Source organism: Megalops cyprinoides, chromosome 22, assembly GCF_013368585.1.
Source record: "Megalops cyprinoides isolate fMegCyp1 chromosome 22, fMegCyp1.pri, whole genome shotgun sequence".
NCBI classification, from domain to species: Eukaryota; Metazoa; Chordata; class Actinopteri; order Elopiformes; family Megalopidae; genus Megalops; species Megalops cyprinoides.
In genome coordinates, this window is record NC_050604.1 from 18,419,605 (window position 1) to 18,442,843 (window position 23,239).

General features: G+C 40.8%; 1 protein-coding gene across 7 annotated transcripts in view; it reads left to right on the forward strand.

The window, feature by feature from the left end:
* LOC118769852 (LIM domain-binding protein 2-like) overlaps positions 1–21,837 on the forward strand; it is a 66,132-nt gene extending 44,295 nt beyond the window's left edge. The window contains exons 4-10 of one of the 7 annotated variants that reach the window (XM_036517211.1): positions 505–627; positions 5,234–5,317; positions 9,264–9,387; positions 11,401–11,454; positions 12,206–12,339; positions 15,162–15,191; positions 20,219–21,837. In XM_036517211.1, coding sequence (XP_036373104.1) covers positions 505–627; positions 5,234–5,317; positions 9,264–9,387; positions 11,401–11,454; positions 12,206–12,339; positions 15,162–15,191; positions 20,219–20,449 — 780 coding nt within the window. In that variant the 3' untranslated portion in view covers positions 20,450–21,837. Of the gene's footprint in view, positions 1–504; positions 628–5,233; positions 5,318–9,263; positions 9,388–11,400; positions 11,455–12,205; positions 12,346–15,161; positions 15,192–20,218 lie in introns of all 7 variants that reach the window. The other 6 variants (XM_036517212.1, XM_036517213.1, XM_036517214.1 and 3 more) reach the window with 6 other exon arrangements.
* Positions 21,838–23,239: the final 1,402 nt, after the last annotated feature.

The window sequence follows — 23,239 nt, forward strand, 5'->3', positions numbered from 1 at the left end:
AAAAAGACCACAATGGCTTTTTCTGCCTCCGGCCTATCTTGTTACTGTATGCATGTAGATCCAGCCTTGTTTGTGCAGAGCATGGTGCATGGATAAGGGTTCTGTGCTTGTGGGTATTGTCCAGTTAGAGCTGTGCCTTTAACGGGACACACAGCAAAAGGTTTGGTTTTTAAAAAAAATCATACTTTAAAGGAAGCTACATTCCCTGTTCAGTAGCCTGTGCTTCAATCTTCCTCTAACAAAATAAACATTCCAACATACCACACTGTACTGTTTGAGTAAGCCAATTCATGCATTCACTCTCCAGATGACCTATGTGTTAGATGGACTGTATTGTGCATTCGAATGCTTTATATATTATTTAAACACAGCCATTAAGAAGTCTCTGATCTGCTAACAGTGTTGCTTTATGTTTTGTGGTAAGCCAACAGTAAAATGCTATCCTAGCTATGAACATATGAACTATGAAAATGAAGACATTTTTTTTTCTTACTCCCCCAACAGGTTTGCACAGAAGGGCGTCTGATTCTGGAGTTCACCTTTGATGACCTCATGAGGATCAAGACATGGCATTTCACAATCAGGCAGTTCAGAGAACTCGTCCCGCGCAGCATATTGGCTGTACACGTACGTTTTTCTCCTCTGAAAGCATGACCGTTAACATAAACAGTTTTCTGTGTAATACATAATGACAGTCCTCTGCTACATCCTGAAAAATCATATGACTTGTCAGGTTTCAGCACTGATTGTCTGCATTGGACATATAATGTTTCTGCTTGGATCTGTGGTACTTTCATCAGCAGAACTGATATTGCTGTGGTGTAGGATGAATATAAAAGTCTGTATTTGTTTCTTTCCAACTAGGCAGGGCTTGTCTTCTTAGACAAAGTAAACTGACAAAGTGTGAAGAAAATGAAGAATTTTTGCCCACCAGTACTATTTAGTGAATGAGCAATTGCAAGAAGAAGCAGCAATACTACTAAACAGTCTCTCATTTATGACAATGCTTGAACAATGGACTTTGTGTGTTTTTGGACCTGTGCCACTTTGGCTCAATATTATTTCACATATGACGAATATCAGTTCTAAAAAGAGTGAGGACTTTTGTTTTTTGATCCACCCAGCAACAAACAATTTGGTGCTATGTTTCCGAATGTCTGCCACATTGCTAAAGTAAGAGTAAAGGGCTTTTCTCTGACCCCATTCACACAGACTGTGGCAGGACTATGAGTCATCTTCACCATTTGCTTCTTGCATTCCCAACTTTTTGACACTGTCTCGCTGTGCATGAGCAAGTTTCTTATCTTTTTTTTTTTTATTTGTGACACGAACGCAAAATCTACCCCTTTTCCTGTCTCTGTTTTCACGGCACTGTAGCGATGCTCCTGTTAATAAATGCAACACCTTCTTTGGAGGGACACAAAGATCAGAGCGCTGCGTGGTATCAGGGTTGTGACCGTAATTCCTGCTGCAGGCAACACCCATGCTGTAGAGCTGTATGGTGTTACCTACAAATCATGTGCGGCTGGTTTGTGTAATTGGTCACATAATTGGGGAGTTTTTTTGTGCGCTGAATTTGCATGTATGTTTAGCGTAATACACAGTGCCGACGTGAAGTTTGCTCATTCGCCTGTTCGTTTATGGTGGCAGCCTCACAATGCCATGTGATGGTGCAAAGTGCTATCCTCTTTTTAAATTTGTGTTTCAGTGTGTCAGTTAGGCATTGTCACCCAGCCATTGACCTCTTCAAGTGATTGCAGCATTGGGCATTACAACTAACAACAGCAACAGTAATGCATAAATAAGAGGAAATACGGCTAAATATTACAAATAATCGGCTTGATGATGAATATTACAAATATTTGGCTTGATGATGAATCTGTAATATATGTGTGGATCTGAATGGAGTGAAGTTTTCTTTCTCTCTCTCTCCATACCCTGCCATACTTACCTTCATATAGAATTCCTATATAATATGCTCTGTGATAACTAGCTTCCAGGGTATTTTCCCTAATTGCAAACCGCAAAAGATAGAAACAGTATAGGAGATGTGGTGGTATCTGCTGCCCTGCTAGAGACCTATAGAAGTTGGCTCTTTTGATCTTGGTTTTGTTTGATGGAAAGAGAGCTGGCCAGCCCCAAAGACTAAAGCAAAGGTATCAGTGCAGGGACTGAATCCAGGCTTTGCATGCAGTATGTGCATGGAACCGAGTCCCCTAGGATGCAATAACACGTGTTGAACATTCTACATTTGTATTTATTTGTTTTTGTACATACCATATACTGGAATTAATTGGTAGCTGAGTCTTCATAAATGTGTTACTTGAGTCCCTTAGGATGCAGTTACGCAGTATGAACATTTCATATTTTTCATACAATACTGTTTTAATATTTACAAAGATGTTGAACAAAAAAAATCCTCTCCCTCATTATGAATCCATGCATTAGCTTGATAATGTATATACATTATGGATTATATTATGATGGTAATGTCCAGTCAGTTGTTATATTAATAATTGTTCATATTGACCTGCAGGTTTTTGGACGGTAGGTGTTTTTTTATGGTCTGTAACTACTTCCGATGTTGAGTTGCTTGCTAGTACCCATATAGTAGGCATTATATCATTGTACACGCAGGAAAAAATAGCCCAACTCAGTAGTCTGGAAAAACCGTGTAAATAGACATTTCATTAAGTCTGTATCGTTGGCACTGATTTATTCATCGCCTGCGGTCCTCTGTCTGTGTTTTCATGTTCCGCATTGTAACGGCGGATTGTGCCCGCACTGATTTTAGCAGTTTACCCTGGAAGCCCGTTGCTCAAGCATAATTGTTTTACTGCCAGTCTGTCACCTCTGTGATTCACTGTTTACACCTTGGCTGCCAATATCCCAGCTCCACCGCCTGCGTGTCCATTGTATGTGGGGAAACTAACAACCTGAAGCCTGCCTGCACACACAACCAGGAATCTTCCCAGCAGATTACATGAGGGGAAAATGCAGCATTGCAATTGTATAGGTTTTATAAAGCATTAGGCAGACTGCTTCCTTACAAAATTGGTCCGTTTATGGAAAACTGTATGTTGTGGTCACCTGTTGTTTACCTGCGGTGGGGTTTTTTTTTATATTCTTTGCAGTAAATTTTCTATTCTTCATTTTCAATGTGACTGTTTGTTGTAGCATGGCTACTAAACAGTTGTACCTAGACTGTTGCAGATTCTGTAGGCTTTTGGTGTAACCAGGCAAATACCTCCTAATTCAAGTAATAACTGTTAGGCTTAAACTAATTTTGCCTCGCTCCCAAATTCTGAGGGTTGATGGAAGGCCGGAAAACCTGATGAAGTAGCCCAGATGTAGACCATGAATATGTGGATAGGCAAAGAAACAGATGAGTCAGCTCATTTTCATCAGGAAGATTCTAAGTGTAGTTTATTTTTCAGTGCTAAAATGTTGAACCAAGATCACTTGTGCTCGTGAATCACCAACAGTGACTGAATAAACGAGAGTTATGTGGACATTCAGTTTTCTATCTTCTGGGGGAAAAAAAAAAAACATTTTAACCTTTTCTTAACTGCCAGCCATCTCGTGTTACAGGCATTTTCAGGCTCCTTTGCCCATGTCACACTCCTTCCAATGTTATTAGCAAATATAGTCAACATTTCTTGGTAGTCTGTTGACCGTTGACTCTCAACATAGACTGCTTTGTATGGTCATTTTAGTTTTATGGGGGTGAAATTATAAAATGGTTGATTGAGCTGCTGCGTGTGTGCCAGTCTGGATTTGACATCTCCAGGCAATTATCAGATATGAGTCTTTTTTGCTATTAATGGTAAAATAATAATGTCAACTTTTGTTAATTTATTTTAAAATAATTTATTTCTAAAAATGTATAATGTTTATTTATTTTTATTATTTTTTATGATCCTTTGCTTACAAATGTAGTTTACATTAAAGGTAATTGAGTATGATTCATTTGTTTTTCCATTAATTAATTGCTAAAAGGCCTAGATCAATTATACAATTAATTAAGCTTAATCAGCAACCCTAAATTTGACAAACAGTTATAAATACCTTTATGTTTATCTTTCATAATGAGAACTGCCAAATAATGTCTAATCCACACCAGTATTAAAGTTCTATCAAATCTGAGTGAGTCTGAGTGGAACTACATTCAGCATACAGAGTGGTGTGCCAGGAATCTGAGATGCTGAACTAAGGCACAGATTCATAGAAGGAAACAGTAAGCCCTGTACATTTACCTGTATGTGTCCTATTACTAAAATGTTTCTGTCTATAAATAAAAAATGTGTCTATTAGCGCACACAGAATGCATGTAGGTTTAGTTCATATTTCATTTTTGATTGGTTACAATATTGGAAAAAACAGAGGAAATATTTCTGGAAAAGTATTTTACAGCCTTGGCTGAAGTCCGTTTCACCGTGCTATACAGTATGTGTTCATACTGTGCAGCATTGCTCTATTCTTTTGACTCACATAAAATAAACTATTGTCTGAAACACTGTAGCATCTCCCTGGAGCCTAATTTGTGCACAACACCGCATGGGTTTGCCTCCTCTGTGACTGAGATTTCCTGCTCCAAGGCCCCAGAAGATACTCAGCATATTTCATGAGGCTCTCAACACAAACATGTGTACATCCCGGCGTGTGAATCCCAGGGCCGTCTACCCTTTCCTGTCTTTATCAAGCTCATCTGTTCAGCATTTGTGTGGATTTATGGGGAAGAACTCTTAACTCTGCACAAGCTGATGTCATTATGTTTGATTGGGCGGGCTGATGTCATTGAGTCTGATTGGTCGAGGGGGATGTTTAAGGGATGAGGTCATCGTGACAGACTTTGACCCTGCCGCAATGCAATGACCACTTCAGGCCCACGCTCTTGTTGCCATGGCAAATACTTGTGTTGGAAATAATACAACAAAAAACATATAAAAATGAAGTATGGCTGCCTTTGAAATGCTTGCCAGCGGTGTGATTTTTCAAACAGCAATGCAGAGCGAGAGCTTTTGGGTTTTGTAATCTTAGGTTTTCCCCTCACTAAGTATTGTAATATAAGGGCATATTGCACATTTCCAAGTACAGTGCCATACTACTGTGAGATACTTTTTTATATTACAACCTACTAACTAAGCATGCCTGAGTGCGTAGTACGAGATCCTGGTCGATGTCCTGCGAGTCTTCGGGTCTCTCTGACTTTGTTCTCTCTTCCGCTGTTCAGGCGCAAGACCCTCAGGTCCTGGAGCAGCTGTCCAAAAACATCACCCGAGTGGGCCTGACCAACTTCACCCTCAACTACCTCAGGGTAAGAGCAGAAGGCTGGATCAGCACCCCTGGCTGCAGATCCTCAGCATGGAATAAAAAAAGAAATACTCAGCAGCAGCAAAACTAGTGCACTTTCAGACAGGCTGTAGCATGTTGTGTGGACACACTGAACTTTGGTATCCATTATTCATGGAAAAATAAGGTGCTTCCATAATGCCACAATGCGTCACTCTGAAGCCCCATTATTGGCAGCTGAGACAAAAAAGGGGGTGTAGGAGTGTTTGAAAGAATGGACTGGGAGAGGGATTGATACCTCATTTGAAGAGGCCCCATTTTCTTTGTTTAAGAGGTACAAAAACAGAGTTGTGAGAACACGTTTTTTAATTAAATTGTTATGTATTTGCTTAGCGCATGCCCGTATCCATTGTGGGTTAAGGACGTACACATTCTATATCCCAGTTGCACAGCTGCTGAATCTATACAGGAGTCGCGGAGCTAGAGTGCCTAGCTCAGGAGCACAAAAACAATTCCCCCTCTAGACATTCATACTCGCCCTCCCTGGGTTCATTCTGTGGCCCTAGCCACCATACAACATGCCATCTACCTGGGTTTCCTGGGTCAAACTCTGAACAATGCCATCTCAGGATCCTGTGATTGGACCACAGGTGGGATTTCCCAGAAAGCTTTGCTGTGAGCCAAGCCTAGATAAATGGGGCGTCAACGTGAAAATGACATTCATTTAAACTAAGGACAGCAACCATAACAATGTGCATCTGTCTGGGGTAGGTGCATGTATTAAAAAGAGATTTGTGCATTTGTGCATTACATCTATTATGAAGCTCCCGGTACATGGTTTAACCTCCTGTCTTCCTTATGCTTGTGTGCGCTCAGAAGAAACATGTTCACAGACAAATCTTCCCTTTAAACACGATGATTGTGTCCCAGCGGGACCCGTCTCTGGTTTTCAGGACGCAGAAATATGCCATATTCATGAGCTTTGGACTCAGTTACATATTCCTGCCTTTTATGCCGGGCTTCTTCTTCCCGTTTCATGTGACTTGAAGGAGGCTTTTGTGCACCACAGATGATGATTTGTCAGTAGCTTCCATCCTCCCAAAACTTACATGACTTTTATTAATAAAACATCATGCACCATGGGGAGCAGAATCATAAATAAAGCCAGCTGAGGTCAGGTCACTGCTTATAACAGATTAAAAAGCAGTTTAGTGAAATATTAATGGTGAAACCAGATGACTAGGTTTTATTGAAGAAAGCAAGGGGCTCAAAGTTGTTTTCCTCCATGTTGTTCAGTGACAGCCACGACAGAGGACTCTTGTCTGTAGATAGAATGGAAGGCAAGCCGCAGGCTTGGTGCAGATTTGTTTTCCCAGTGGGGGAGATTTGAATCATCCAATCAGTGCAGGACATTATCCGATCAGTGTGGGTTATCATCCAGTCAGAGCTATCCCATCATTAAACTTGGTTCGTGAGCTGATCTCAATGTCTGTCTCACATTACGGCCAACCAGGAGACTTTGAAATTGCCCGAAGTCATTTGGGGAAAACATATTAGCTGGATAGCTCTTAGGGTAGAACCTAATCTACAATTCTGATGGTTTCTGAAATTTTAGAGATGCCTTTCAGCCAGCAGCAGATTGAAAGTTGGTTCAATGAGTGGTTCAAGTTCTCCTCCAATTAGCAGGCACAGTTGAGTGACCTTAGTGCAAAGCTAAGACAAGCAGCTCACTATCAGGGGACATCACTGCACTGGTACAGGGGTGTTCTCAGATACTGGTGGGATGTATGCAAGATTAAACTCTTAATCAATTAATTAACCCAGTTAAACTTATTTTTCATACACCTTTCTTACAGTAACAATACATTTGTTTCCTGTTGTCCTGTAAATATGTTACTACAGAGTTTTTAGGGAAAGAACAACTGTTAATGTGAATGATGAATTAACTATTTGGACCATTTTGAACAGTGCTACTTTACAGCATCCATGGGAGGATGTGTTGCCATAGTCACTTTATAAGAAACCTTCTGAGTGAATTTAAAAGTACAAGTACATAGATGAGGGATTTTACAAGTACATGTATATGGATGGCCTCCGTTGTGTCATGGACACTATACAGCATTACAAATCACTATGTGGTGGGCAATAAGTGACACAATGCTCTCCAATGAATTGTATTCCATTCTTTCAAAAAAACATTTTTTTCTCTGTGTTTGTGATTTGAAATGGAGTGACAGCTTCTTGGCTGAAGGACAGAAGCTCTCTGGCTGGAATAATATTATATTGTGTAGCTCTTCCATTTAGTAAAGCTGCAGGCTTCCTACGAATTGTGCTAAAAATAGCCCCTGTTTTTGGAAGGGAGGAAAACAAGGGATGGCTCTTCAGCTGTAGTGCAGTTTGCTGGAAAGACTGAAGATGTTTGAGGGGGAAAAAAAATAGCTATATTCTGAGTGAAACACACGTGTTAATTTGGCTTACAATCCAATAACATAATAAGCATTTCTTCCTCTGCATCAGTAAAGTGATGATTCTGTCAGCTGAATCACACTTCACCTTATTTTCAATACTAATAAGCAGAGGCCAGCATCCCTTGGAGACAGTTTACAGAACCCAGATTTTTTTCACAGCGGTTTTCAGTTTGAGCGCCAGGTGTTTACGTACACATATATAATGATAACCATATGCTTCTGTGGAAAAACAGTGTTTCACTGTAATCTGTGGGGGGGCAATCAATCCATTTAGATTTTTGTTCAGCCTTGATTTTCCTCACTGAGGCCTTTGTAAGATCTAATCCTCTCCCACTTGAGGATTTCATGTATAGAACAAGCTCCACAGGACACAGTAAACCTAACTGATTCAATCCTTAGAGCTGCATGTATTATGCTGTACATGGCAATTGGACAGCCTGAACGTGAAACAGCAAGGTAAATTCACCAAGACTCAAAATTTGAAAGAAAATCATATTAAAACACATTACCTATTTCTTTTTTATTGGCAGACATATATAGCACTAGTCACCATTTGACCAGCTATTCATAAGAATATTTTTATTCATTTTATTCATTTTAAGTAACATTTTTCAGATATTCATGTAGATTAAATGACAAATTAGAATTATTTGAGTTATGCTTTCGCAATATGTATCTAAATTAATACATTAGTCAGATGATGAAGGTTAATTAAGGACACGTTTTGTTTCCTTTCACCCACGTTATTTCCACTGTGTCTGACGTTAATGTGGCTTCTTATAGCACATTCCTCCCAATGTCATAGTCTTGTATGTGACCTGGCTCATTTCTTCAACAGTTGAGTGGCATCAAATTCCACTGCTTGTAGACTACTACAGAATTTCCATCTGCAAAAAAAACGCTCAAACAGTGGGGTGGGAGCATGACATCAAATTACTTTCAGTGGGGCTAGAACACTGCATTCCCCTGCATGACCCATGATACTGCAGGATGTCTGAACTCCAGAAAATGTCAGATATGCCAACATGTGGTATAATGTGAAAGTTGAAATATGAGGTGTTTATCATTGATTGAACCCATATAATACATATTACATTACAGTACATTGCATCATTTAGCAGACGCTCTTACCCAGAGCGACTTCCAAATAAGTGCATCACTATGCTAAGAGTAGTTATCGAGAAGTACTACAAGAGGTCAGTAAGATACTGAGTTAATTGGTAAACTTTTTGCATTGGTTATAGAATTCATTCAACATTATGATTTTTATTTGAATACTATACAACACAACATATTTCATGTGTCAAATTGCACGTAAAGAAATACATGCAACTGATTTTTTTTTTACTTTGTACTTTTTTTTTGTTGTACTTTGACATATCTTATAAACAGAATTCTTGTATTTTGTAAGTTTGGAATCTAAAATATGTGACTTTCCCATGAGGAGTGGGATCCCATGTGACGTTGTGACTTGGGTCTGTGTGTTCGTCTGTGAAATTTCAGCTGTGTGTCATACTGGAGCCCATGCAGGAGCTGATGTCCCGCCACAAAACCTACAACCTGAGCCCACGGGACTGTCTCAAAACCTGCCTGTTCCAGAAGTGGCAGAGAATGGTGGCTCCACCAGGTAACGTTCATCAGTCCTTCCTGAAGTCTCATGGCTGCCTGCAGTGGCTCTGTGCTGGCTTGCACAAGGCGTCCATTCCCTCGCACTGAGAACAGGCAAACACAAGGGCTACCAAAGTCATTCACAACTCCAGCACCGCACGCTTCTCAAGCACTCTGCTCAGCTGTTTCTGAGATAGCTAACAACATAGTGAAAGTCTGCCAAGGCACAAGGCAAATCGATTCACCTGTCTGAAAAATGTCAGCAAATCTTGGAGGTGTAATTGAAGCACAAAAGGGCTTAGTGTAGCAAACACTGATGTATTTAAGATGTGACCAAAACACTTTGTGCCATTTTTTTGCAATTAATTATGTGTTTTTTATGCTTCTTAAAAATATTCAGAATCGTTAAGATATTCTGGCCCAGTAGAATAATGTGTAAGCAGGACATCAGTAAACAGCAAACAGCAAACAGAAATAATCATTACAGTACATGACCAACAGCAGAACAGTGAAGTAACTGCGTAGCTGTCAGACCTTCACTATAGCCAAGCAGGGACATTTCAGAGTTAATTTTCAAAAAAATTGTTCATGTTAAATATGGAAAAAAATGATATTGATAAACAAAAAAACCTGTGTAGGAGGGACAGCAGAAATATTCACTGAAATCTCCCAAGCCTAACAATAATCATCTAAGAACATCAAATGTTAGGTGGAAGGAGGCACCAGAGGAGCTGGAAGGCAGCCTCCACGCTGATATTCTGTAATTCTGTAGAATGTATGCCACAGACACTTTCGTGCAGCAGTCAAGAGCATTTTAATCAGTGGACTGTATCCTTTCACTACAGTCCCGGCTAATGTTTTGCATGATTCTGTTTTGAGTACTACAGTTCGGTTAATTTATTTTTATGTTATGTTATATGTTAACATGTTGATTCACATTTAATATGTATGAGCACTGCATGTTTTCAAAATGATCCCTCTTTTGCAAAGTGAACTAAAACATCCAGACCACAGGGATATGCCAGTGTGCTGTAACACACTTGCCTGCTGTTTCTGTGCTTGTTCGTCATCGTCAATGTCTTTCCTGTGCTGTGCGTTGCTCATGTCAAAGCCCATCTACTCTTACTGCCGTCCCTTTGTTATTAGCACCTGTCTTTCCTCCCTGTTTTAGAAGGAAGGAAGGAAGTACATATTCATTCACCGATAAAGGGCAGCATGTTTTTTTTGGTGGGCGGTGGGGTGTAAGAATAGATTTCCTTAGATTTTCTCCAGGTTTATTATATTCTAATACACTGTTAAGCCCAAAGGTTTTTGGGCTTATTATGTGTATATATATATATTTACATATTGAACATTTTTCATAACATGGCTTGAACATATCCAGAACAACCTAAGAATCATGAATTCTAGCTATTTAAAGCAAAGCTTTGCCACTTAGATAAACAGTTTGTCTCCAAATAGGTGGTGTTCATACATATTATTTCTGTTTCCTTTAAAGGTATGTTAGAACATCTCCCTTGGTGTGATTAGTAGGAACCTCAAAAATGTATTTCAATTTCATGTTTTGTAAGTTTTAAAAGAAGCTGCTAATTTATGATTTATGAATGTTTTCAGAAAATGGAACCCACATCTCATTACATTAGATGGAATTCACAGAATTCCAAACACAAAAATTCTCCCAGCTGGTGAGAAAAATGTGATGGTGTGACTACACCTCTCCATCATTTGGGGAAATTCTACCTTTACATTGTTGCATTTTCTATTGCGATACTGTAAATGCATTGTACTGAGTAGTGAGTCCTTAGCTCTTTTGAAAATCAAATAAGTGGACACTTAGATGCTGAGATTTCCTTAAAAATGAAAGTATTTCATGAGCCAACTATAAAAACAGATAGACATTTACAGTATGTTTACATTTTAATGTCATCATTCATTTTTTATGGACTGTCATGCAGATCTCTGTGTGTCTTAGTTCTATGGAAAGTACAGTAATTACTTTAATAAATACAATTCCCTCTGGCTCCAATTGCAGCAGGACACCCACAGAACTTCAAAACGGAAATTTTCCCTACAAATCACAAAAAAGGTACTTTTTCATCTTCTAACCAAAAATGCAATGCTGCATAGAGTGACCTAACAAGGGAAGACACTCAGTCACTAATGGAGTACTGTTTTATGAAATACATTTTTTCCCATAAATGCTCAATTACAGCACAGTGAAATTTACCTGAGTTTCCATAGCCGCTACCCGTGGATGTATTTAGAATGTCTTCACTGAATGGCTGCACGAGATGGCCATTTGTCACTTCACCCACAAAAGTTACTTTTGAAGTTCCCAGCTGGTATGAAAAGCACTGCTCTACCACAGCAATGCTGAAACACTACACAGCTGTGTACAGTTGAGGGTAAAGTGCTGGACATATTACTTTCTCTGTTTTAAAACTTTAAGGTTTTTCTCAAAGAAAACTGGTGGAAAACCAATGGAGTAAATGTTTTAATAGGAATATATGTTTTTCAAAATTGTTTGATATTAAATTCATATTGGTGGTTTATGCTTTGGTACAATTCATTTGTTTATTATTGAGCATTTATGTTGCGACTATGACATAGGGGTTCATTCTTACTAGTGCATGTCTGGGGAGATGTTATGAAGCAAGGCATTAACAAGGATTTGTTGCAAAACTGAAAGTTGCGCTGGGAGCGTTTCTCTTAGACACCGTCCTCCTTATGGCCACAGTTATGCTTAACCCCACTGTGGCTTTGCCATGTGAGTGTGCCCTGTCACCTCTGCGTAATGGCAGACTGGTATGCTGTGTTTTGTGCTGATCGTTTGGCAGCTGAACCAATGAGACAGACGACCACGAAGCGGAGGAAAAGGAAGAACTCGGCCAGCAGCGCGTCCAACAGCAGCCTGGGCAACAGCAACAGCAAGAAACGCAGCCCTGCAGGCGGCTTCAACATCTCCAGCCAGGTACCTGTAAGCATCCACTCCTCATAGGGGCTGTTTAAGCAAGCAAGCACACACACACACACACACGTGTACTCACACACATATACTCACATACACACATGCACACATAAGTACACACACACACACACGCACACACATATACTCACATACACACACACACACACACATACACACACATGTACTCACATACACAAGTGCACACACACATATACTCACATACACACACACACACACACACACGTGTACTCACGTACACAAGTGCACACACACATATACTCACATACACACATGCACACATAAGTGCACACACATACACACACACACACACACACACACACATATACCTATATACACACACATGCACAGACACACACACACACACACACTTTAGTTAAACCATGTAACATTGATATCAACATGAATCAATAATATTTAAGGTAAATATACTGAGATCGCAATCTTGGAATATGAAATCAATAAACAAAGAGAAAGAGCATAGAGTGCATCATGATGGCACACACACACACACACACACACAGAAATGCACATGCATTTGCTGACACACAAAGGTAGATACACACACATCCACAGGTGCCCACAGACAGACCTGTAGAGAGACACATACACACCCACACACAACACAGCTGGCTTCTGCTTGAGCATGGCTGCCTTGGAGCCACAGAGAAATCCCTACCAGGGTTTGCTTTACAGTTCTGTAAACTTTTAGATGAAGTGGGGCTTCCATCCACCTGAGAATCACAGTGGGGGGGCTGTGGAGAGGGCAGCTCGGTGCCTGTGTATACACACACAGACACACACACACATAGACAGACACACACACACACACTTGCAGTAATCACTGTGCAACTACACACTTCTTTTTTCACACCCGCAGAGAGGTGAACTCCTTATTTCAAACTTAATCATCTCCAAGCGCCAAGCTTACATAACGCTGACTTTACCCAGATGGAGGCAACAGATGCAAAGTCTAATAGCTGGGCTGTTTTTTTCCAGTCAAAAAAGAGGCCTCTCTCCCAGTAGGTGGAAAAAAAAAGAGACGTGCTTTTTTTGAATAGCCATGTCTGTTTTACCTCTGCTGAAATGTCACACAGGAGAATCCATTGGCTCGGCTGACGCGCAGTATGGTTAGAGTTACTTTCCCCCGTACCTCCACAGTGTGAGTCAGCCAAGTAAAGGGATGTATAAAACAATACCACAGGACAGGGAGAAAGAGAGAGCTCTGGGAGTGGGAGAGAGTGTGGAATAATGACACGGCCACCCCAGCGTTCCTCACGATCACTCCTGTCATGGAGAACACTGGCCCTCCACCTGCTTTTGCAGGATCCTTCTGTGTCTCTCTCTGGCCTCGTTCACACAGCACTGAAATTAGGCCGCAAGTCCCCCTTTCTGCCTTTAGCACGGTCAGGTTCACACAGTCAAGCAAACGGGAGTGATGACTGCACTTCTCAGTCCTGCTGGAGGTGACTCCGTGCATCCGGCCAGGAATCACAGTAGACATGTCAGAAGGATCTTAGTGTCACGCTAGCAGCCAGCGGTGTCACCTTATTCAGGGGCACGAAATGAAAAGCCCTACAAATCAATCATTCAATAAATAAAGAAGGCTGTCTCTAAATTTTATATGAAATTTAGAGACATTCTTGTATATAAATTTTTATATGACTGAGTTCTGTAGAGCCCAAGGTATTGAAGCTTATTTGGAATACGTGCTGGAATAAAGAGGCTGTTTTCTGTTGTTTCATGAAGACTTACAGATCCCATCTTTAATGAATACCATTGTACTCAGTGAAGAACAAGCTGGCAGACACGGCTTGTGCATTAGTATGGCCCCGTGTTGGAACAACTCTCTGCCATCGTCTGAAGTGAGAGAGTTCTGTTCCTTGCACGCATTGATATTGTCCTCCCTTTAGTCATATGCCTGCTTTTGAGCAAACGCACAGTGGCACAAAGTACCGTTTGTTACTGTAGTCATCGAGCCAAAGGAATTGTGTGTGAACGGGGCCACTCTCTTTCCCTCACTCCCCCTCTGCCCATCTCCCCCTCGCTTTCCCTCTCTATCCCTCTCTGTCCATTTCCCATTCTTCTCCTGCCCCCGCCCGTCTATCTCCCTCTCCCTCTTTTCTCTAACTCCTTTTCTGACCATCTCTCTCTCTCTCTCTTTTCCTCTCTGTCCATCTCCCTTTCTGTCTTTTCTCTCTCCCTCTCTGTCCATACCCCTCTCATATTTTCCCTCTCTCTCCCTGTATATCTCCCTCTCTTTCTCTTTCCCTCTCTCCCCTGTCTGTCTCCCTCCTCCTCTTTTCTCTAACTCCTTCTCTGACCATCTCCCTCTCTCTCTTTCTCTCTCTTTTCCTGTCTGTCCATCTCCCTCTCTGTCTTTTCTCTCTCCCTCTCTCTGTTTCCCTCTCTCCTCCTCTCTGTCCACCTCCCTCCTTCCTTCTCTCTCTTTCCCCTCTCTCTTTACTGTTTCTGTCTCTCTCTTCCTTTCCCTCTCGTATGTCTTGTCACTTTCAGAAGGCACACCAGTCTTACTAGAGCATATCTGGAATCTGCTGCAACCAATGCAGCACTGCTTAATTGCTTACCTCAGTCCTTATTGAGAGAACCTTTTCTCCTGAAAACACAGATGGTGTGTAGAATCTGGTGGACAATAAATTCATTCTAGTTTGTATGTTTTAGCTGCAGGATGTTAATATTGTCAGTATTGAAAGAGATTTTAGGTTTTAACATTTGCTGGTGAGTAAAATACAATGTTTTTTTGTAAGTGTAAGCTTGTTTTCTCTCTCTCTTCTATGTACCCGCAGCAGCGTCAGGACCCGGTCCAAATGAAAAAAGTATGACTAATGCACACGGTAGTCTGATGTCACTCATTGCATGCACTGTTACCAGAGGCAAGTCTAATTGCACAGCTCTTTCTAAAAAGCAGGTTGTTTGAGGCCTAGCTGGGGCTCCTAGCCGTCCTCCCATCCTCATGTCTGTATGTAACACGCCAGCACGTTATCGCTCTCACACTCCCCTTTGACACCCGCCAATCCCATCTAGACTCTGGCACGCGGTCGCCGCGGCGAAACGCCGGCCGCACGGTTTGCGGCACATGTTGCACGTCGGGCTGGCTCTGTCTGAGAAGTTGTACTTCTGCTGCTGAGAAAGCGCCTACGTGATCCCAATGACAATGCGGGAGGCTCCGCATGACGAGGAGGGAGGGGGTGGGCTCGGTTACATATTCAACACTGCCCCCTACTGGCAGGCTGCTGTTGACTGAGTGCTGCTGTGCTCAGTGCTGTGCTTGTTTTGCTTTATTGCAGTGTTTCTCAACTCTGTGTGCTGGCTTTCCCTCCTAACGAGCTCTTAATTAGGCTCCATTGACGTGTCAAGTTATGTCTTGACTGGAGCCAACATCTCTTGACAAAGATTTTAAGTCCTTCGCACTGAAATGTACTGTTGAATGCGGGTATATGAGTTTCAATTCTTTTTGATTTTTTTCTTTTGTTTATGTACTTTAAACAATTGAGTACCAGAGTTTTAGTATTTGGGGTAATTCACCGAGAGCCCAGCTAGAACAAAAACCAGCATATTCAGAGGGTCCCCAGGGACAAAGTTGAGAAGCTCTGTTTTCATCCCATTGGCTAAATTTGGTCGAGCTTTGTGTTTGGCGAGCATGGCATTCGATGTGTTGTCAAGGGACAAATCTTCAGTTTACAGCCCGCGCGGGTCACTCCTTGCTTCCTTGTTGTTTTTCGGGCCCCATGGCGTGGGCGTCTGTGCCAGGCCCGCTGCCAACCAACCACTCGGGCACTTGACTAGCGAAGTGATAATTGTGAAGTCAAGTTGGCAATTATGTGGCTAATGAGATGGGTGGGAAGCATTATCATTATAATTTTAATTAGCGCACTCAATCTTCCCCAGCATACCGTATAACACCAGCTGGACAGACTGGTGTGGGTTCCGCGCAGATTGGCTCTGGGATGCCAGCACGGGGGGTAGGTGACAGGCGTCGCGCTGGAACAGATGGCAAATTCAGGGCTTGTTGGCAAATCAGCATGTTTTTTTTTTTTTTTTTGTTAATGACTTAATCAGCTATGCAAATTGTCAAATCAGTGTGCATATTGTTATTCAGTGAAAACCTCACCTAAATTAATTACCTTAATTAAATGGCAGTGCGTCAAGTGTATCATAGCTGTCTGGGGGATTGGCTACCTTGTGGATAGCGAGGAGGGTTTTAGCGTTTTTGTGGAGAACAGACCTGACGTGCATTTCCTTTCCTTCCTGCACGAGTGCAACTACGATGCGCATTCTGCACAGACACGGCCTGGTCTCCTGCCTGGCAACTCTGTGGCCTCCCAGGCTGCACTGGGTGAAAATGAGAAAATGCCTATTGGCAGAAACCAGGGCTGTGCTGTAGCCCCAGCCCAATCGCAAACAGTCAACATTCTGCACGGTACATCTGCGGCAGAGAGGGCCCTGCAGTGATAATCACGCAGGTTCTAATTGCAATTTGCTCAGTGTAGGCAAACAGTCCGTTCTGATCCATTATTCGAGTCAGTTTCTGACAGCTGCAGATGCACTGTAGCAGTCTCACAGATGCACCTGGGCAGCTAGGTGAGGTCTCTCCCGTTTGGACACATCTCCTCTAATCTGAGTCATCTAAGAGCAGACACAACAGCGAGCTGCGTTTCCAGAAATTTCTTCTGGGTGAGTCAGACTCGAGAAACTGAACCTTGAAATACCCTTAGATTATTTTCTCACAGTTTTACACCCAATATTCTTTGGAATATGTGTCTCTGTGATTGCTATTGATTGAATAGCAGAGGGGGTGCTGGTCTAGGGCTGTTTTTTTTTTTTTTAATTTGTAAAGACCAGTGTGCTGTCCTGTGGCTCATTCAGGTTCATTGCCTATTTGGCGGGCAGGCCTGACCTGTGTATAAAATTCTCTTCTTCTCATGTGTTGCTACTGAGGAGGACGGCTCATGTAGGGCAGCAGTAACAGCCCCAGGGAAGACTACAAGCCTTTTAACTCACCTAAGTCAAAGCCAAACACTACACCAAGGGCTATCATAATATTTCACACCAGTCAAAGACATTCAGTCCTTTAAGCCAATATTGCCTCTTGCATTTTGGGCATCAAACATGAAGCACTTGAAGAAAAGTTTAATTATGCATTGCATTATCTAATTCACAGCTTTTTATTTTCATCTGAAGGCAATTAATTTATTTTGGCAAAAAGTGGCGCTCTTTCACAAAAGAGCATTCATTCCGACACTGGCTTTCCTATTTTTAGTGTGCACCATTTGCTCTTGTTCTCTGATAAAGTTATTCAGTAATACAATTAAGCAGGGCAATTGTAGTAATGTGTCCAATGTGCCAATGTGCTGCTCTCCAAAGATACTTTGGTATATCATTATTAATTTGACCTCCAGTGAGATAAATCCAGATGGATGATAGGTTTTCTGTGAATCGGCTTTAAGTTTGCCTGTGACCCCAAGCCCACGGCGGAGACATTAGGCTCTATGCCCCATGTAACCTCAGCAATCAGCCTTTATGCCCTCTACAGCCAGCCTGCTCTTGTGCATGTCTGTTTAAGTGCGCTGGCACAATGATAGTGGTTACTGCCCTTTGCACTGAGTTCAGAGGCACGCGTGTGTTGCACTTTCTGACCACTGCTCCGCATTGATTATATCAGTTCTCAGTGAAGCATCATTTCACATGAAACAAATAATTTGTCTCAGCAGGTCATCCTTTATTCTTGTCTTTTTTTCTCCTGTGTGTAGTCCCTGTCTGAGATGCCAGGTACTGAGCTGAGCTTCAACTTGAATGCAAAGTGGCTGCTTGATATTTTCTAACACTTTGAATTAGCTATACAGCTGCATGAATAACATGTATTTACACGTGCACGTTAATGGCATTTGTACAAATACATATATGCATTATTTCATAAATGTAAACCAATTGTACATTTTTTATTTTCACCTGAAGAGTACCTATGTCTGTATTGAATTTGATTAAATGTAAAGACCTGCCAGGCATGTTGCTTTCACCCACAGTGGTGAAGAGCTAGGGCAGTGCAGTGCAGTAATGCCGTACATTTGGTTATCTACTTTATTGCCATCATGAATTTTAATGAAGATAAACGAATGTACTCTTCCATTGTCTTAAGCAGCGCTTAAGGCAATTGAAGAGTAAAAGTATCTGTTTTATTAATTTTATTGTTGTATACTTTAGTACATGTTTATGTAACTCCCAGTTTCGTTCTGAAACTAGAGAGGGTCTCGTGTGTTCTCTGGGTGTGAATTAGACTATTGTGTTAATGGCCCTTGTGTCATCATTGGTGTTGTGCTTTCTGTATACTGTTGAGGTTATCTTCCTGTCAATCTGATGGAGGAGTGAATAGGTTTTTTGCTGATTTGCTTGGTGCAGCTGCATAGTTTTAGAGGAAGTTTGTTTCTACGCTTAGGAAATAAATGACCTGCCATCTACAAAGAACCAAGGAATGGTGGTTATAGAGGGTCTCAGATGTCTGTTAAGAGGTCAAAGGAATAAGATAAAAATGGGCTATCATCTAGAAGGTATGGTCAAAGATACTGTATGGGAACCAATTTATGGGACTCCCTGTTCTCGACACTGAAATATCTCACCCCACGTGGTTGAAGTTCCAGAGGGTCCATCACCAGAATGCCATAGGTTCAAAAGTTTATGTAACTGTTACTGTCAGTCTGTCCTCAGTCTGTACAGGAATGAAAGCGGAGCATGTAGACTCACTAGTGATAAAGCTCTGCCTTGGTCATCTGAGAGGCCATTTCCATGATAAACAGTCAGACTTATAGTGCAACAGCTACAGGAACATCCTGTTGTGTCTCCAGGATATGAAAAAAATATTGACATTATGACTAATGTTTTCCTTAACCAGGCGTAGAATATCATGATGGCAAGCCATGGAAAAGTCAAGGAAAGTTGTCAAATATCTCACTGTCCTTGAGAAATAATGCCTAAAACTACAATTTGGTAAACACAAATCTAAAAAAGGCCATTCTTGCTTATTTCTTTTACAGCTAACTAAAATATGGTCAACCTTTTTCCTGACGGGCAAGTTTTTATATATTGAGACTTTACTCTCAAGACAAATAGTGTCAGTCTGCTGATATTGCTAACAAATTAGCAACCCATTAGCTTGTACAGTATGTTTAATGCTTCAGTACAAGCCTATGAGGATCAGTAGGCAAACTCAAAATATTTTGAAGGTAATGCTTCTCAAAAACTCACAGTTCCATCTTCAAAGTATCCCAAATTGTATTAGAATTACTGGAAAAAAATCTTTCATTCATTTTTCAAACATCATTGAAAAGTCATGGAAATTAAATGTTGACATTTTGATTTTGGTGGGAATCCGAGTGATCATAGGATCGTAGGGTCATAGGAAAGTCCAGATGTGTTTAAGGCACACTGTGTTCAATACCAAATCTAGGCAAGTGATTAATTTCGCTGATACTTAAAAAATATCATAAATTTGGCATTTGCTGAAATTAACAAAATGCCAGATGTAAGAATTTTCCTTAAATTTGTACTCAAAGTTAAGAACACAGCACATTGCAGATTGAATCTGGGCCAAAACCTAATCAAAATAATGTTAATGGAAAAAGGTAAAAGCACTTTTAAGGGCAGATTATGTAAATCACAGTTATTCCTTTTTAATTCCATTATTTTTTCCTTGCCCAGTTTATGTTGACCCTTCTAAGTCAGCTTTTTATATGCCGGATATGTTTTGCAAACCTCTTTGATTGTGGCCTGATGCTTGCAGCAGTCTGTGTGGTGATGTGTGGTGGGTGTGGCCTCTCTGACCCCTCCCCCCGGTTCTGTGTCTCTGCAGGATGTGATGGTAGTCGGGGAGCCGACCTTAATGGGCGGGGAGTTCGGGGACGAGGACGAGCGGCTAATCACACGGCTGGAAAACACGCAGTATGATGCCGCCAATGGCATCGACGATGAGGACGACTTCAACAACTCCCCCGCGCTGGGCAACAACAGCCCCTGGGGTAGCAAGCCACCAGGTGGCCAGGACACCAAGCCTGAGAGCACAGCACCACAGCCCTCGCAGTAAGGCCTCCTCACCACCAGGGGGAGCGCTCTACTGACCTTACTCTGTGTGGCAGCCCATATATGCTGTACTTTCTAGTGTCACAAGGCACCAATAAAAACTTTTGCCATGTTATAGTCCACCATGATATAATTGCCATGGTGGAAAGTAACTAGGAAATCGCACTGGAGTACACATGCTATGAATAAGGATTTTTAATACACGTGTACAAACGTGCTGGAACAAGAAGGATTCAGTATTCTTGTTCTGTTTCACAGCCTACAGTCTTTTTTGCGTCTACAGCCTCTTGAGGAACCCAGCAGATGCAGGTGCAAAGCGGCTCATGTCCAGTCCATTTGATCAGTGTAATAAACACTGTCATCATGACCAGAGCTTTTATTGCTCCAAACGTTTTGCAAGAACCGTGACCTCAGTGGGGTCAAACATGTTCTACGTATTGCTGAGAGGAAGTACAAGTGTGTCCTTGTACAAAAGGGTCTCACTGCATTTGCATCTTTTCTTGAAAACTGAATAATTTTCTTTAAATTTTAAGTGTAAAGCCCCTAACGTGTTCATTTCATGACACAGACTGCTTCAAATAAGATTCATTTTTTGGATATGCCTTTGGAGAGTTCTGCATTGTGGCACTTGCAGATTTGTATTCATTTTATACTAAACATTTATTATTATTTTACTTTTTTTCTCATGAATTCTTCAACGCCATCACCTTGTAAACAATTTGTGAATAATTTATAAGCAAAGCACGTGATCCATCTCTGTTTCTGTAATTGTACAGACAGCAATTCCCAAACTGAACAACACAACGGACAAACAGCACACTGAAACCTGAAACTGAGACAAGATTTGAGGAGCAAAGAAATCTTTTTATTAATGAAAAAATACTAATCTAAAAACATCTTGCTGTATAAAGAGTAGGAATTGGACTGATTACACTTCAAAGTTTAAAATTTATGTGTGAAAGTTGATTTTTGTGAGACTGATTTTATGGGTATTTACTATGAGAGTCATGAGCACTCAGACGAATGAACCAGCACAGTAAGTGAGAACACCAGCTGAAGTTTCGCGCACAGAGTCTGTAACAGATGTTGTGTAATTGAGAGCAAAAAAATATCCCAGTTCGTTTTTTCAGAGGGACTGATTAGAGATGGTTCTCATAGCAGCTAGTGGTGCAAGGATCTCCGGATCGATGTCGGCTTGGAGCCAGCAGCCTCCGTGATCCTGGGTCAAAGCCGATGTCTGTTCCACCATCTGCATGAATTCTGGACCATCGGTTCTGACCCCAACTCATGCCCTTAAGCTTCAACTCTACCTTTTTGTTTCAATTATGTTTCTAAAAAGGTGTATTTAAATATATTTTCAAGTATAGAATCTGTTGTGTTAAAGAAAAGTCAGTGCACACCTTAGCAATCATTCTTGAAATTTTTAGCATGTCATTGTAATTTTGGACAATTTAGTAGTGTTTGGTTGTATATTTCTTCTTTGGCAGTGTATGATTGGGTGAAGAGGACAGTTTAGAATAGCAGCATACAAGTTGTTTGTCCTTGCAAGTTTAGAACTTAAAATCCAAAATGTAAAGAATATATTTTTTGATATATGTCAAAAATATATGTTTGGAAAAAGAAAATAACTACTTTCCTATTTGTAATTTTATGCATATTTTGTTTAATATGATGTCAAAGGTATGCATTAAACACTGGTAACACTTTAAGGATAAAATTACATATATGAATGAGGCAAGAAATGCTATATTTTGTGAAGTGGGTTTTGACATATATTAAAAACTATTCTTTATATTTGGGATTTCATATTTTGCTATACATGTTTACATATGACTTTTCATAAGAGTGCATATGCTTTGCCCTCATGTTACTGCCTGTGTTCGACAGCACAATTCAGCATTCTCCTGGTCACAACTGGGGGGCCGAAGAGTTATTCCGCTCCTTCCTGGGGCATTTCTCTACCCTCACCACTGTGACAAAACCACCAGGAAACACCATTTCAGCACTCAATGAGAGAAGCCAATGAAATGCATGTGGTTTGAACAGGGGGACAGGTTGTGGAAAATGACACTTTGTGAAAATGTTTTTTTAAAACAACATACCATTACAAGTATTGTTTGAATTTAGTGTATTTTGATACTTTGTTGTCCAGTAAAGTTTGTTGTTCAGGTTGGGAAGAACTTTGCAAAGGCCGAAGCTTTGTAAATAGCCGATTATTCAAATATTTGAGAGCCATTGAACCCATTTGTTAGAGGGCAGCTGAACATATAAGCTTTTGTGTTTTTATTGTCCTTAACTTGACTCTGGTGGTTTTATTCATACTTACTGTCATTTACTTCATGTTTTACCTTTTTTCACAAAGAAAGAGAATCAATGACCTCAGCCTGTCGTTATTCTTTTTATATTTGTGTATTTATGTAAACATTTGTAAGGAAGCAAATACATTTCTGAATTTGTTAGTTCCTCATATTAATATTGTTCAGTACAAAATGTAAAATAAGCAGAAATATATGTCATAAACTGATTGTATTTTATGTATGCTTTGTCATTATGCGTGCTAATAAACTGTGCTTACATTACATGTTTGGGACATAATATTTGCTCTTTTATAGCACTGTAAAATTAAGTTTAAGTTTAATTATATTTTAACTTGTGTCAGCTGAATTTGAGAGGCTGGATATAACGTTTTGAAAATACTCTTTCAGTATGTTCCAACCCAGCAGATGGTTGACATCTTGAACACCAGGTTAAATTCCTGGTAAATCGTGTGTCTCCAATTTAGGATTGGAACATA